Source organism: Melanotaenia boesemani, chromosome 5 (genome assembly GCF_017639745.1).
Source record: "Melanotaenia boesemani isolate fMelBoe1 chromosome 5, fMelBoe1.pri, whole genome shotgun sequence".
In the NCBI taxonomy this organism is placed as follows: domain Eukaryota; kingdom Metazoa; phylum Chordata; class Actinopteri; order Atheriniformes; family Melanotaeniidae; genus Melanotaenia; species Melanotaenia boesemani.
Genome location: NC_055686.1, coordinates 10,192,498 through 10,205,782, shown reverse-complemented (window position 1 = coordinate 10,205,782; position 13,285 = coordinate 10,192,498). Strand labels below are relative to the sequence as shown.

Below are 13,285 nucleotides of genomic sequence, written 5' to 3'. Positions count from 1 at the left end.
TACTGCAGCTTCAGGCAGGTTGTGTTTAGACATGATGGATTTTTTTTGTTTCCTTTCATTTTCTTCAAAGAGCCGTAACATCTTAAATATTGTAAAGTTTATTAAATGCCTGAAACCCAAAAGTGTTTTGTAAAAACTCTTTTAATGAACTTAAAATGTCAAAGAATTACATCAGTTTAATCAATTAATAGAATTTTACATGTTCAGTTATAAAAATTTAATCAATCTTGTTAAAGTTGTTTTTTCGTGGATTTCATTGATTATTTTTGGCTAAATAAAATGCTGTCGTGATTAATTTGTTAAATGATCAGAGTTTGAACTATTTTCTGTTCTTTCAGACATTTTTAAAGCTGCTCAAGTATAAAGATTTGTTGGTTTTTCAGATTTGATATGAATTTTTTTTCTCTGTGACATTTTCTATCAAATTTTATCTAATGATCATGATGGAAATAATTTCTACATTTTACCAGTTAAAATAAAAATAAAAAATATGAAAAATAAGCTTTTTTTCTGCAGCTGCTGTAAAGGACACATCTGCTGGATTGGGATTAAAATGTGTTTTAAAAGGAACAAACTTAAAGCTGTTAGAATAATGCAGCAGCAAATATTCACACATGTGGATGGTTGTACAAACTTTATTTGCACACAGTGAACAAATCCTTTAATAAACAAAGATCCATCGGAGCTGCTGCTCCAGGATTCTTCCTTCTCCTCCAGGACCTCAGCACACCTCTGCAGGTAAAGACAGAGTGATTACCGGTGTTTGTCCACCACCACGTATGATTGAAATAAGTCTCAGTGTTTTTGTAGTAAAGCATGAAAGTGTCTTAATATACAGCTAAATATCTAGGTTTTAAACTTTATTTGAATGACAGAATACTAACATGAGCTGTTATTAGTCTGTCAGCTGTAGTACCAACAGATGAACAATAGATGGCAGCAAAATACAATGTAGCACATAATGAGGTTTCAACACCTGCAATGTTCAGTGTGTCATCGTTTGATTTGGATTTTTTCTAGAGAGACTAAAAAAGGCTCATTTTTTGTCTCGTGCTGTTTGAAACCAGAGAGTTAGATACATCTTTTAAAATCTTAACGGACAATGTTGGTCACAAAAAAGTAAAAATGAGACCTGAACTAAGTTCAAACAGCCTTTAAGATTGGAGATAAAACTTCTTGAAGAACCATGAAAAAGAAGTCAGTCTGTGTACATTCAAGCTTTTTGTTTTTTCATTTTAAACCAAAATCGAAAAAACTGATCTGATTTTCCTTTTCCATTCCCAGAATTCAGACAAAAAACAAGAAAACCTAATTAAAACCTGACTTGTTTTTGTATTTTTTCTGTCCAGTCCTGTTTAAAGACTTATTTTATTCTCTTGCTTTTAAACCAGTTTTGGCATTTTGGCTGATTATTTCTTCCATGCTTGTGTTTTCATAGTCTTTTATTTATTTTATATTTTGTTTTATTATTTATGCCTCCAAAATGTCATTTATTTCTATTTTATGACTCTTAGTTGTACAGCACTTTGACCAACATATGTGGTTTTGAAATGTGCTTAGAAATAAAGTTGACTTGACATAACTGCTGAAACTTTGTAAACATTGAAACGATTGTGAGCTACAGACATCAGTTTAAACAGTGCTGGGAGTTTTTTTCTGAACAGAATATTCTGAGAAGGTGCCTGAAAAAAAATGCAGTCTCTCCATTTTTATCCTTTGTAGCTACAGAGAGGCCCAACAGTCAGAGCCTCTAATGTGGATTTCAGTAACAAAACTATCCAACGTGTATCTAAAGTAACGCTCAACAGTGTTAAGTACATAATCTTATATATTTGTGGTAGATGTCGTGCATTCAGAAGCAGTCCCACTTTTCTGCAAGATCAAGTGCATCTTAGACATCATGTGGATTCTTTGTGGTAAAAAGCTGCTTTTTATGTTCTACTTTCACCACGCATCCTGGTTTGTTTTTTGTGTCAGAGAGTGAAGAACCTCAAGAATCCAAGTAGACACCTGCAGCGCTGCACGTTCAGCCTTTGGGAACAAAAGAAATAATTGTATATATTTTATTATCTTGACGCATCCAATCTCACTAAAAATAGAGCGATTTCTTTTCTCTGGTTGATAATAAACTATGGGTGTACGTGATTATCTGGAACTAGTTTTAGTTAAAGCTCTTTATTTCGCTGCCTGCTACAGATTAAGAGGTTTGGTTCATTCATTATAAGGTGATCACTACACACATGTGGAAATGTACACGTATGTTAATGTGAAGATAACTCTTAGCTCTCGACAATTTAATCATAAAATGAAATACCAGATTTTTCAGTTCCAGATACCAGTGAATAAAGCTTTTGTAATTTTGTAGATCCATTGTGATCCTTAAGCTGTAATGTATGGAGAGCTGTTTAGTTTATAATTAAATAAATATATAATGTGATGTTACATGTTTCATATATGTACAATGTTTTAGCACCACCCGGTGACTGTGTGGAAAGCAGACAGCTCATTAGCTTGGGTCACATGGTTAGTCTTAGGCGAGACCTGCCATTTTAACCAAGGTCTGGCATAGCAGGAGGCTTCAGTTGGGCCTCTGCTAAATCATTTGCAATCTGCCTGTGTTGAGCCTCAGAGAAGCTTTGTCTTTTTTACAAGAAGAAAATGTAAGCAAGAAGAATGTAAGAGAGATGAAGAAAGTGGAAAAGCATGTAAAGGAAAAAGAATGGATGCAAAGGACAAGTAAAACTATTGAACTTTACTTCAGTGTCTTAGTCATCATTCTGCTCTGGAGTGCCCAGTACACCTGCTTACACTTGTTTAGCTGTCTGTCACTGCGTGGAGAGCTATGCACACAGGGGACAGAACAGTGAACAAACAGCATTACAGCGGCTTCAGCACAGATATTGCTTATTGCTCCGCTCCGCAGCATCTACACACTGAAGAAAAGTGTGAAGTCAAGATGGACAGCAAGGCAAACATTGAAGAGCAGCAGAGGGACTTCATGTGTGACGTCTTTCAAGACCAGGGTGCTCATTTATAAAACTCTGCGTAGGATTCCTACTAAAAGTGGACGTCCGCCAAGAATCCAGAGTTTGCGTAAGCAACAAAATATTCTGATTTATAAAACCGTGCGTGCGCACAGGTGCAAGCAATTTTCCCTTTATAAATCACACTCTGCCTGAAAGCTTGCGCAAGTGAATTCTGCTGCTAGCCCGCCCCCTACACGCCCACATTCTACTATAAATGGTCAATGCAAAGCACCTCATGGACATTTCTGCATATAAATGAACCAGCTGATCTCTGCTATTTAAACCTAAATCATGGCAACCGAAAAGACGAGGAAGCGTAATTTTACGGAGACGGAGGTGGAGGTACTTGTTGGTGAGGTGGAGGCTCGCAAAAACATATTATTTGGCGGCCTCGGTAGTGGCATCAGCAACAAACGGAAAACAGAAGAGTGGCAACACGTTGTTGCAGCTGTCAATAGTGTGGGGGTGACGGAGAGGTCCGTGCCAGACATTAAAAAAAAGTGGTCGGATCTCAAGGTGGAGGCAAAGAGGAGGATGGCACGCCACCGCCAGGGAATGTGTGCCACAGGCGGGGGTCCTGCCACACCAAACCCCACGCCGCTGGAGCTGAAAATAGCCTCCATTCTTGGGCCCGCAAGCATCTACGGCATAGTGACAGAGAATGAGGGGGACACAGACCAGGCGGACGCCACAGCAGAGACCGGTAAATTATTGTTTATTTAATTTAACAGCCATGTAAAAAGCAGCGAATAACATTTTTTATTTATCTCCAGTCACTCTACAGATGGAGGCAGTGGGTGAGGAGATCCCCGGTACATCCACAGAGGAGATGGTCAGACCCACCACGAGTGCGCCCCGGGCGCACGGCACAGCTGGAGGTGGCCGCGTGCTGACAGATGCGGTCCTCCAAACACAAAGGGACACCATCGACGCTGTGAAGGAAATTCGTGATGAATTACATCAAATCCGTCATGTAATTAGCGGAATGTGTGCTGTACTGTCTGAAATTTCCACGTCATTAAAAGAACTTGTTAAAAAATGAGATTTGCCTACTGTATTCCTTTCACAAACGCTGCATGACTTGCTGACGTAGCCTGGCTCCCCGTTGGTGGTCTTCATGCCGGGGAGGGGGCTGTGCGTCAGGATCCTCATGGTGAATGGGAGGGAGGCCAGGTGGGAGGGGAACACCATTCCTCAGTGCCACGTTGTGCAGGACACCACACGACATGATGATCCTGCACACCTTATTGGGCTGGTAGAGAAGTCTCCCCCCCGACGCATCAAGACACCGCCACCGGTTTTTAAGCAGGCCGATGGCTCGCTCCACAACAGAGCGCGCACGAACGTGGACGGAATTGAAGCGCGCCTCCTCTGTGCTTTGCGGGTTCGCAAAAGGCGTGAGGAGCCAGCGTCTCAGGGGATAGCCACTGTCACCTGCAGGTTATGGAGATTAATTCAGAACAGAGACTTTGTTGAGATTTCCACAGTGTATGTTGATACTTACCGAGAAGCCACCCATCCCGCGAAGCACCTGCCTGCAGTCTATTCCCTACACTGCTGTGTGCCAGGATGAATGAATCATGGGTTGACCCAGGCCACCGTGCCACTAAATTTGTCAGAAGCAAGTTTGAGTCGGAAATGACTTGCACGTTAACTGAATGCACATTTTTTCGGTTAACGTAGACAAACTCATTCTGACTTGGAGCCCTTATAGCAACGTGAGTGCAGTCAATCGCGCCGATTACATTTGGGAAACCGGTTGATGCTGCAAATTGCCTTTTAATGTTGGCCTGTTCCCCTACAGTGTATGGAAACTTTATGTATCGACTGCTCATTTTTATAATGCCATCCAAAACGGCAGGCATTACATTACTCAGCGATGGCTGAGATATTGCAGACCTAAAATGGAATGTAACAACTTATTGAAACCCACTGAGTGTTGGGCTGGAACATGTCAGCTTAGATTAAATTAAAATTACCTGTCGGCTAATTCCCGCTGGAAAGAGCCGGTTGCCAGAATCCCAAGAGTTGTCAGCACCTGCATATGCGCGGGTATGGCATGGTTCCGGCGGGTTGATCGCTCCAACACTGGGCCCAACTCAGCACATAGATTTAAGAGCACTGCTCTAGGAAATCTAAATCGGCATATCAGCCAGTCATCATCGTTGGCCAGGAAATCTTGATGGTCTCTAAAAACTCTCTCCATCCTGATCCTGCCGTTTGCGTAATCTTCAAGGAGTGCCAGCGCATCCATTGTGAAGTTCTGCATTACGCACGGTCGTAATTCACCTATTTATGTTTACTCAGTAATTACACTCATTACTACACACCTTGTCACAATTAGGCTTCTGTGAACAAATGAGTGCATTTGCTTTACGATCAAAACAAGTAAGACCATACTGCACTGACAACATTAAATTCCTATGGGGTGCCTATAAGTCGGCTACAGGGATGATTTCAGGAACGCATCTATATTTCAGGCTTCTGTGTTTATGATTCTATGGCACTAGTGTCGGATATGATGGCATGATGGCATGCATGAATGAAGGTGAAGTTCATCACCTCACCAGCAGCACCGCCAGTTTCCCGTCTCCAAAATGTTCGTAAGCAAGTTTCAGAGTTTACGTACCAGTACGCACATTTTCCCGCCACGTTAGTTTTTATAAATCAGAAACTTTCCGTAGAAAGTCACTTACGCCGCTTTTTGTGCGTAAGCAAGCTTTATAAATGAGCACCCAGATCTGTTGCTAGTGCTTCCAGTAGAACTTCTTCAAGCAGATCTAGCAAGTCATCAGCAAGCTAAATGGCAGCTAAAGCACGAGCCAAAGCTGAGGCAGTTCTTGCTCGGTCTACATTTGTGCCAAGAGAAACAGCTTATGTTGGAAAAGGCTCAGCTAAAAGTGGAAGAAGCACGTATGGAAGCTGCTTTAGCCACATTGAAGCAAGAAGAAGAAGTTGTAGCCACATTAGCTGAGACAGAGATTTTGGAATCAGTTGCAGCAGAATTGGAATCTAAAGCAGACTCCAAGGAATTGGATATTGTAGAAGTCCCACACAACTCGGTGAGAAAAGAACAAATGACGATGTGGAATGCCATTCAAGAATGCTCTCTAGTCAGCAGTCTTCACCACATCTGGGGACTCAGACTGCACTTAATCTCTAATCTATAACCAACACCAAGATGGCGCCGCGAACGGATGCCCTGGTGCTTAGGTGGCATTGTTTTGTCTGTTTTTGTGCGTTAACTGTGTGTCTGGACATTCTTCTGGGTACTTTTACACCAGAGAAGAGCTTTTGAACATTAGGACAACAACACCAGTGGATCTATTTCCAGTTTTTGTCGTATCGGCGGCAGATTTAATACAGACCTTGATCCGGAGAGTGAGACGTCGAAAGAGAGGGAAGCGAGCTGGTGTGCTCGTGCGACTACGGCGACGTGGATTACGCACGCCCTTATCTGGAATTTTCCTGTCCAACGTGCGCTCACTTAGGAATAAAATAGACGAACTAGCACTGATGAGGAGCACGAACAGAGACTTTTATTTATCCTGTGTTTTGTGCTTTACGGAGACGTGGCTGTGTGAGGAGGTCCCGGACTGCGCGTTACAGCTGGAGGGATTCCATCTCCTCCGCGCGGACAGACAAGCAGCTCTTTCCGGCAAGGCAACAGATGGAGGTGTCTGCTTCTACATCAACAGTGGCTGGTGTATGGACATGACAGTGATCGCTCAGCACTGTTCTCCCTCTCTGGAATATTTTTTCACCACTGTTACAGCACGATCAGCGGAGCTTATCACGCAGTGCCCCGCGCTGCACTCGGTCTTTCTGATCACGAAATGATCCACCTGATCCCCGCGTACAGGCAGAGGCTGAAACTCTCCAAACCTGTGGTGAGGACAATAAAACAGTGGACCAGCGAGGCTGTGGAGGAGCTTCGCACGTGTTTGGAGACTACAGACTGGGACTCAATGAGGGCTGCCACGGACAGTTTGGATGAGTATACGGACACTGTGACCTCATATATCCACTTCTGCGAGGACAGCATTATACCATCACGCACCAGGGTGAGTTATAACAATGACAAACCCTGGTTTACTCCTAAACTCAAACAGCTGTGGCTAGAAAAGAGGAAGGCCTTCAGGAGTGGGAACAAAGACTGCTACAAAGAGGCTAAATACAGGTTTAGCAGGGAAGTGGACACTGCTAGATCACAACACTCTGAGAATATGCGACAGGAAATCTCAGAGAACTACCCGGCCTCAGCGTGGAGAAGACTTGGGCAAATGACCAACTACAAGCCCAAAACCCCCCACTCCACTGACGACCTGCGAACAGCCAACCTCTTAAATGGATTCTACTGTCGCTTTGATGGACCATCAGGCAGCCCTCACACCTCCACCAGCCCCAGTCCCAACAACAACAAAGACTCTTACCCCCCCTCCTACCCCGCCTCAGAGGAGAATGCATCATCAAGGATTTCCACAACGCCCCCCTCCTTCCCCACCCCCACAACCTTTTCCATTGGGGAAGAGCAGGTGAAGAAGCAGTTCGAACGCGTGAACCCCCGGAAAGCCCCCGGCCCAGACGGTGTCTCTCCAGCCACCATGAGATACTGTGCAAACGAGCTGGCCCCAGTGTTTACGGACATTTTCAGTGCCTCACTGGAGGCGTGTCACGTGCCGGACTGCTTCAAAAATTCCACTATAGTTCCTGTCCCCAAGAAGCCAAGGATCACTGGACTTAATGACTACAGACCTGTGGCACTGACCTCGGTGGTCATGAAGTCATTTGAGCGCCTGGTTCTGTCCCACCTCAAATCCCTCACAGCCCCCCTCCTGGATCCCCTGCAGTTCGCCTACAGAGCCAACAGGTCTATAGACGACGCCATCAACATAGCCCTGCACTTCATCCTGCAGCATCTGGACTCACCGGGAACCTACGCCAGGATCCTGTTCGTGGACTTCAGCTCTGCCTTCAATACCATCCTCCCAGACCTCCTCCAAAACAAGCTGTCCCGGATGAACGTGCCTGATCCCATCTGCAGGTGGATCACTGACTTCCTGACGGACAGGAGGCAGCACGTGAGGCTGGGGAAGAACATCTCGGCCTCCCGGACCATCAGCACTGGCACCCCCCAAGGCTGTGTACTTTCTCCTATGCTCTTCTCCCTGTACACCAACTGCTGCACCTCGAGCCACCAGTCTGTCAAACTTATTAAGTTTGCGGACGACACCACCGTTATTGGACTCATCTCTGACGGGGATGAGTCTGCCTACAGGATGGAGGTTGAACGTCTGGTGTCCTGGTGCAGCCACAACAACCTGGAGCTGAACGCCCAGAAGACAGTGGAGATTATTGTGGACTTTAGGAAGCACACAGCCCCACTCCCCTCCATCATCCTGACTGACATCCCCATCACCACTGTGGACTCATTCCGCTTCCTGGGTACCACCATCACCCAGGAAGCGGAAGTGGGAGCCCACCATCACCTCTGTCATCAAGAAGGCCCAGCAGAGGATGTACTTCCTGAGGCAGTTGAAGAAATTCAACCTGCCAACAAAGACAATGGTGCAGTTCTACACAGCCATCATCGAGTCCATCCTCACTTCTTCCATCACCGTGTGGTACGCTGGAGCCACCACCAGGGACGAACAGAGACTACAGCGTATCGTGCGCTCTGCTGAGAAGGTGATCGGCTGTACTCTCCCATCTCTCCAGAACCTGTACGCCTCCAGGACACTGGGCTGTGCGGGCCGGATCGCAGCCGACCCTTCTCATCCTGGTCATGGACTTTTTGAGCCACTCCCCTCAGGCAGGAGGCTACGGTCCATCCGGACCAGAACCTCTCGCCACAAGAAGAGTTTCTACCCCTCTGCTGTTGGACTCATGAACAAGAACTCTAGGCCATAAACGCTCTGTCTCAGTCACAGGACCTGTGCTTCATGCAAAAAGAGACAAACATACTAAAGTTACTTACTGTCACTTTAGCATACTCCCTTCTGGATTATGCTCTAACTCAGGGGTGCCCAAGTCCGGTCCTCAAGATCTACCATCCTGCAACTTTTAGATGCAACCCTTCTCCAACACACCTGAATCAAATGACTGGCTCGTTACCAGGCCTCTGCAGCGCTGAATGACATGCAGATGACATCTGATTCAAGTGTGTTGGAGAAGGGTTGCATCTAAAAGTTGCAGGATGGTAGATCTCGAGGACCGAACTTGGGCACCCCTGCTCTAACTCCATACCCATCCTGTATATTTTGTAATTTTGTGTTAAAGTGTAGAGACTTTATTTTGTTTTTAAAATTTTTATTTTTTTATTTATTGCATGCTTAAACTTATATTGTTTTTATGTCTGCACCAAGTACCGCAGCATTTTCCTAATGATGTGAACCTGTTCACTCATATGGCAATAAAAAACCTTTCTGATTCTGATTCTGAACCTAATGTGTCACCTATTCATCCTGGTGGAGAGGGATTTGCAACCTCTTCTGGCATGCATCATGGAAATCAGCCAGCTACCCAATATCGTCCTGTGCTCCAACCACATCGTTTCTCAACTATGACAGGACCTCTACCTCTTACCCCTTCTCCTTGGATGCAACAGGCCACACAATCGTCAGCTCCTACCCAAACAAGTGTGAGTGACTTCGCTATTTACATGGCTCGTCGCAAGCTTGTGGCCTCTGGGATGATTAAGTTTGATGACCTTCAAGAGAATTATTGGAACTGGAAGTCGACCTTTATGAACGTCATACAGGGATTAAAACTCACCTGCACTGAAGAGCTTGACCTCAGTCATCGGAGTACGTCAGACGAATCAGAGCTGTTCATGTTACTGATCCTGCAGCTGGGCTTAAAATGTCTTGGACACGTGTGGAAGAGTACTACGGGTCACCTGAAGTTATCAAGGAGAAACTTGAAGATTTCCCAGGATCAGTAACAAAGACACTCTTAAGCTGAGACAGCTTGGGGACCTCTTGAGGGAGTTGGAGTCAGTTAAACTTGAGGGTTATTTACCTGAACTCCCCTTCCTGGAAACTTCCCGAGGTGTTAACCCAATTGTGGAGAAATTGCCATACGGGCTTCAGGAGAAATGGATGACACAAGGTAGTTGGTACAAGTGGGAACATAATGTTCATTTTCCACCATTTTTGTTCTTCACTGACTTTGTTTGCTGAGAAGCTCATACTCGTAATGATCATAGTTTCACACATAATGTATCTTCTGGGGTATTAGCAACAAAACCAGACAACCTAATAAGAAAGTATACATACTCTAGAGGCCAAGTCTCAGCTCACAAGACAGATATTACATCAATACAGAATACAAAGTTTGGGGATTCTATAACCACTAAGTCGGATGTTGATAGGCATCAAAGCTACATCCTCTGAATCGATGCAGAGGTTTCAAACTAAAACACTTCAAGAACTCAAGGCATTCTTAAGGAGAGTGGGATTTGCTTCAGATGCTCATCAACGGATCATAGAGCTCAAGAAAAATAGTAATCCACTATAAGGAGTGTGACAGTAATGGACATGTTACAGCTTTACATCCAGAACAGGCTCCGTGGACCGTGCAAGAGGGTGAAGAGGGACTGGCTTCATCGCTCAGCCACTAGATGGGGGTATTAGTGTTCCTCCTCCCACACTCATAGAGTGCAATTACATGCCAGACGATAGGTCAGAGATTCCTACGCCTGAGGCTGCTAGACATCATCCTCACCTTAAGTCCATGGCTCACTTCATCCCTGAACTTGATTTGGACGCACAGATTCTCCTCCTTCTTGGTCGGGGCGTCTTACAGGTGCACAAGTGAGAGGTCAGTGTAATGGACCAAATAACGCTCCCTATGCTCAAAGGCTGGATCTTGGCTGGGTTATAGTTGAAGATGTTTGTCTGGGTCCAGCACACAAGCCTAAAGAATTTAGTGTATACCGAAGTAATATCTTGGAAAATGGTCTTCATTCTCATTTCAGTCCATGTCCTAATCATTTCATTCTAAAAGAGAAATTCGCTGTCAAGACACACATAAAGCCACTCAGCTTGTTAAATAAAAGACACTCTTATTTAGCTGATAGTTCGCTTCAGCATGCTGATTACGATTCATTGGGGAAAAGGATATTTGAAAAGACAGAGGATAACAATAAAGTTGCCTTATCCATGGAGGAAAAGCAGTGTATGGAACTGATGGACAAAGAGACGTTCATAAATGAAGCAGATAGTTGGGTGGTGTCTCTTCCTTTTCGTGTGCCGAGACTTCGCCTACCCAACAATAGAGGATCTGCTTTAATCCGGCTTAACAGCCTCTGTCATACTCTGGATAAAAGGCTGAAATGAAGACCCATTTCTTGACCTTTATGCAAAAAAATCCTTGATCAAGACCATGCTGAACTGGTACCTCCCCTGCAGGATGGAGAAAAATGCTGGTACCTTCCCAGTTTTGGAGTGTGCCATCCACATAAGCCTGGTCAAATCAGAGTTGTGTTTGACTCCAGTGCTCCACACCTTGGCACATCCTTGAGCGACATGTTGCTGACTGGACCAGACTTGAACAACAGCTTGCTGGGAGTATTAATGCGATTTAGATGCGAGCTGGTAGCTTTTACTGCAAATGTTGAACAGATTCTCCACAGTTTTATCGTCAGAGAGGACCACAGGAACTTTCTTCGATTCTTATGGCTCAAAGACAATGACCCAAATAAAGATGTTGTGGAATACCGGATGAAAGTTCATGTATTTGGCAATCGGCCTTCCCCAGCAGTTGCAATTTATGAGTTACGTTGAGTTGCTGTACATGGGGTGGATGAGTTTGGAGAAGAAGCCAAGCAGTTCATTCACAGGAACTTTTACGTGGATGATGGGCTTAAATCACTGTCATCTGCATCTGAGACCATCAATCTCCTGAAAGCTGCTCAACTTGCTATTTCTAACATCAGGCTCCATAAAATTGCATCTAGCTGTCCAGAAGTCATGAGTTCATTTCCGTCAGCTGATCATGCAAAACAACTAAAAGACCTTGATATTGACTCACCTGCACTGCAACGCAGTCTTGGATTAAGCTGGAATTTTGTACATGACACATTCACTTTTTGTGTAGCCAGCAGCAACAAGCCATTTACAAGGAGAGCGCAACCATCAACAGCCTTTTTGATCCACTTGGTCTTGTGGCTCCTGTTACAAATCAAGGAAAGTTTTTGCTAACGCAGCGCACTAATGATAACAATGAGTGGGATCTTCTGCTCCCAGCTGAAAAGGAGGAAGAATGGACAGCTTGGAGAGATTCTCTGCAAGAGCTGGCACAGTTTGAAATCCCTCAAGCCTACACTGCAGTCTCTGTTTCCACTGCCCAACATACAGAGGTCCTCGTCTTTTCAGATGCTTCGGTAAAGGCGATTGCAGCTGCAGCTTTTCTCAAGGTAATAGATAAGGACGGAGGTTCTATGTGTACGTCAGCAATAGGGTGGAAAGGATAAGGAAATCATCACGTCTTGAACAGTGGAAGTATATCTGAACTCAACAAAATCCTGCGGATGTTGCAACCAGATCAGTGACTGCAGCTCAACTCTTGAGTACTATCTGGCTCACAGGCCCAGATTTTCTCTCATGTCCTGTTGGATTAAATGTAACCCTGAGTACGACCTCATTGACCCAGAATCTGACAAAGAGATTCGATGTCACATCACTACAGTCACTAATTCCAACAAAGGCCTTGGTTCACATCGCTTTGAGAGATTCTCTAGATGCAATCTTTAGTCAGAGCCTTTATCTCTCTGATTCGTGTTGTTCAGTTCTTCAAATTTAGGAGAGATAGCGACATACAAGGATGCAATGGTTCATGTCATCCTAAGTCTCATATGTCTGATCTACATACCCAAACAAAGGCAGTCATCATTGGATGCATTCAAAGGGAAGCATATTTGGTTGAGATTTCTTGTCTGGAAAAGGGAAATCCCATATCTAAAAACAGTCCCTTGAGGAAGCTTAATCCTACAGTTGACAATGAGGGTCTGCTCAGAATAGGTGGCAGACTCCACCATGCCCCAATTGAGATGGAAGAAAAACATCCTCTTATTGTTCTTGTTCCATGTTGCCACTCTACTTATCAATCACTACCATGACAAGGTCAAGCATCAAGGTAGGATCTTCACAGAGGGTGCTATCCACAGAGATGGAATATGGATTGTCAAAGAAAGAAAAGAGAGAATGGCAGGACAAAAAATGGCAGATCTTCCACCTGATCATTCTAGTACAGAACCT

The 13,285-nt window shown here is 44.5% G+C and overlaps 4 protein-coding genes across 5 annotated transcripts in view; 2 read left to right on the top strand and 2 right to left on the bottom strand.

Annotated features, from left to right (window-relative positions):
* LOC121639747 (tripartite motif-containing protein 16-like) overlaps positions 1-295 on the top strand; it is a 7,189-nt gene extending 6,894 nt beyond the window's left edge. The window contains exon 2 of the mRNA XM_041985213.1: positions 1-295. The gene's annotated coding sequence lies outside the window, so the exon portion shown is untranslated.
* The window catches only part of LOC121639802 (nuclear apoptosis-inducing factor 1-like), a 21,933-nt gene extending 16,167 nt beyond the window's left edge, over positions 1-5,766 (top strand). Inside the window, exons 3-5 of the mRNA XM_041985331.1 lie at positions 3,018-3,729; positions 3,800-4,080; positions 5,492-5,766. Coding sequence (XP_041841265.1) covers positions 3,318-3,729; positions 3,800-4,068 — 681 coding nt within the window. The 5' untranslated portion in view covers positions 3,018-3,317 and the 3' untranslated portion in view covers positions 4,069-4,080; positions 5,492-5,766. The remainder of the gene's footprint in view (positions 1-3,017; positions 3,730-3,799; positions 4,081-5,491) is intronic.
* Positions 1-13,285, bottom strand: part of LOC121639776 — a 565,698-nt gene that overhangs the window by 259,620 nt on the left and 292,793 nt on the right. The gene's annotated exons all lie outside the window — the stretch shown is intronic.
* The window catches only part of LOC121639814, an 882,884-nt gene that overhangs the window by 597,046 nt on the left and 272,553 nt on the right, over positions 1-13,285 (bottom strand). The window lies entirely within an intron of this gene.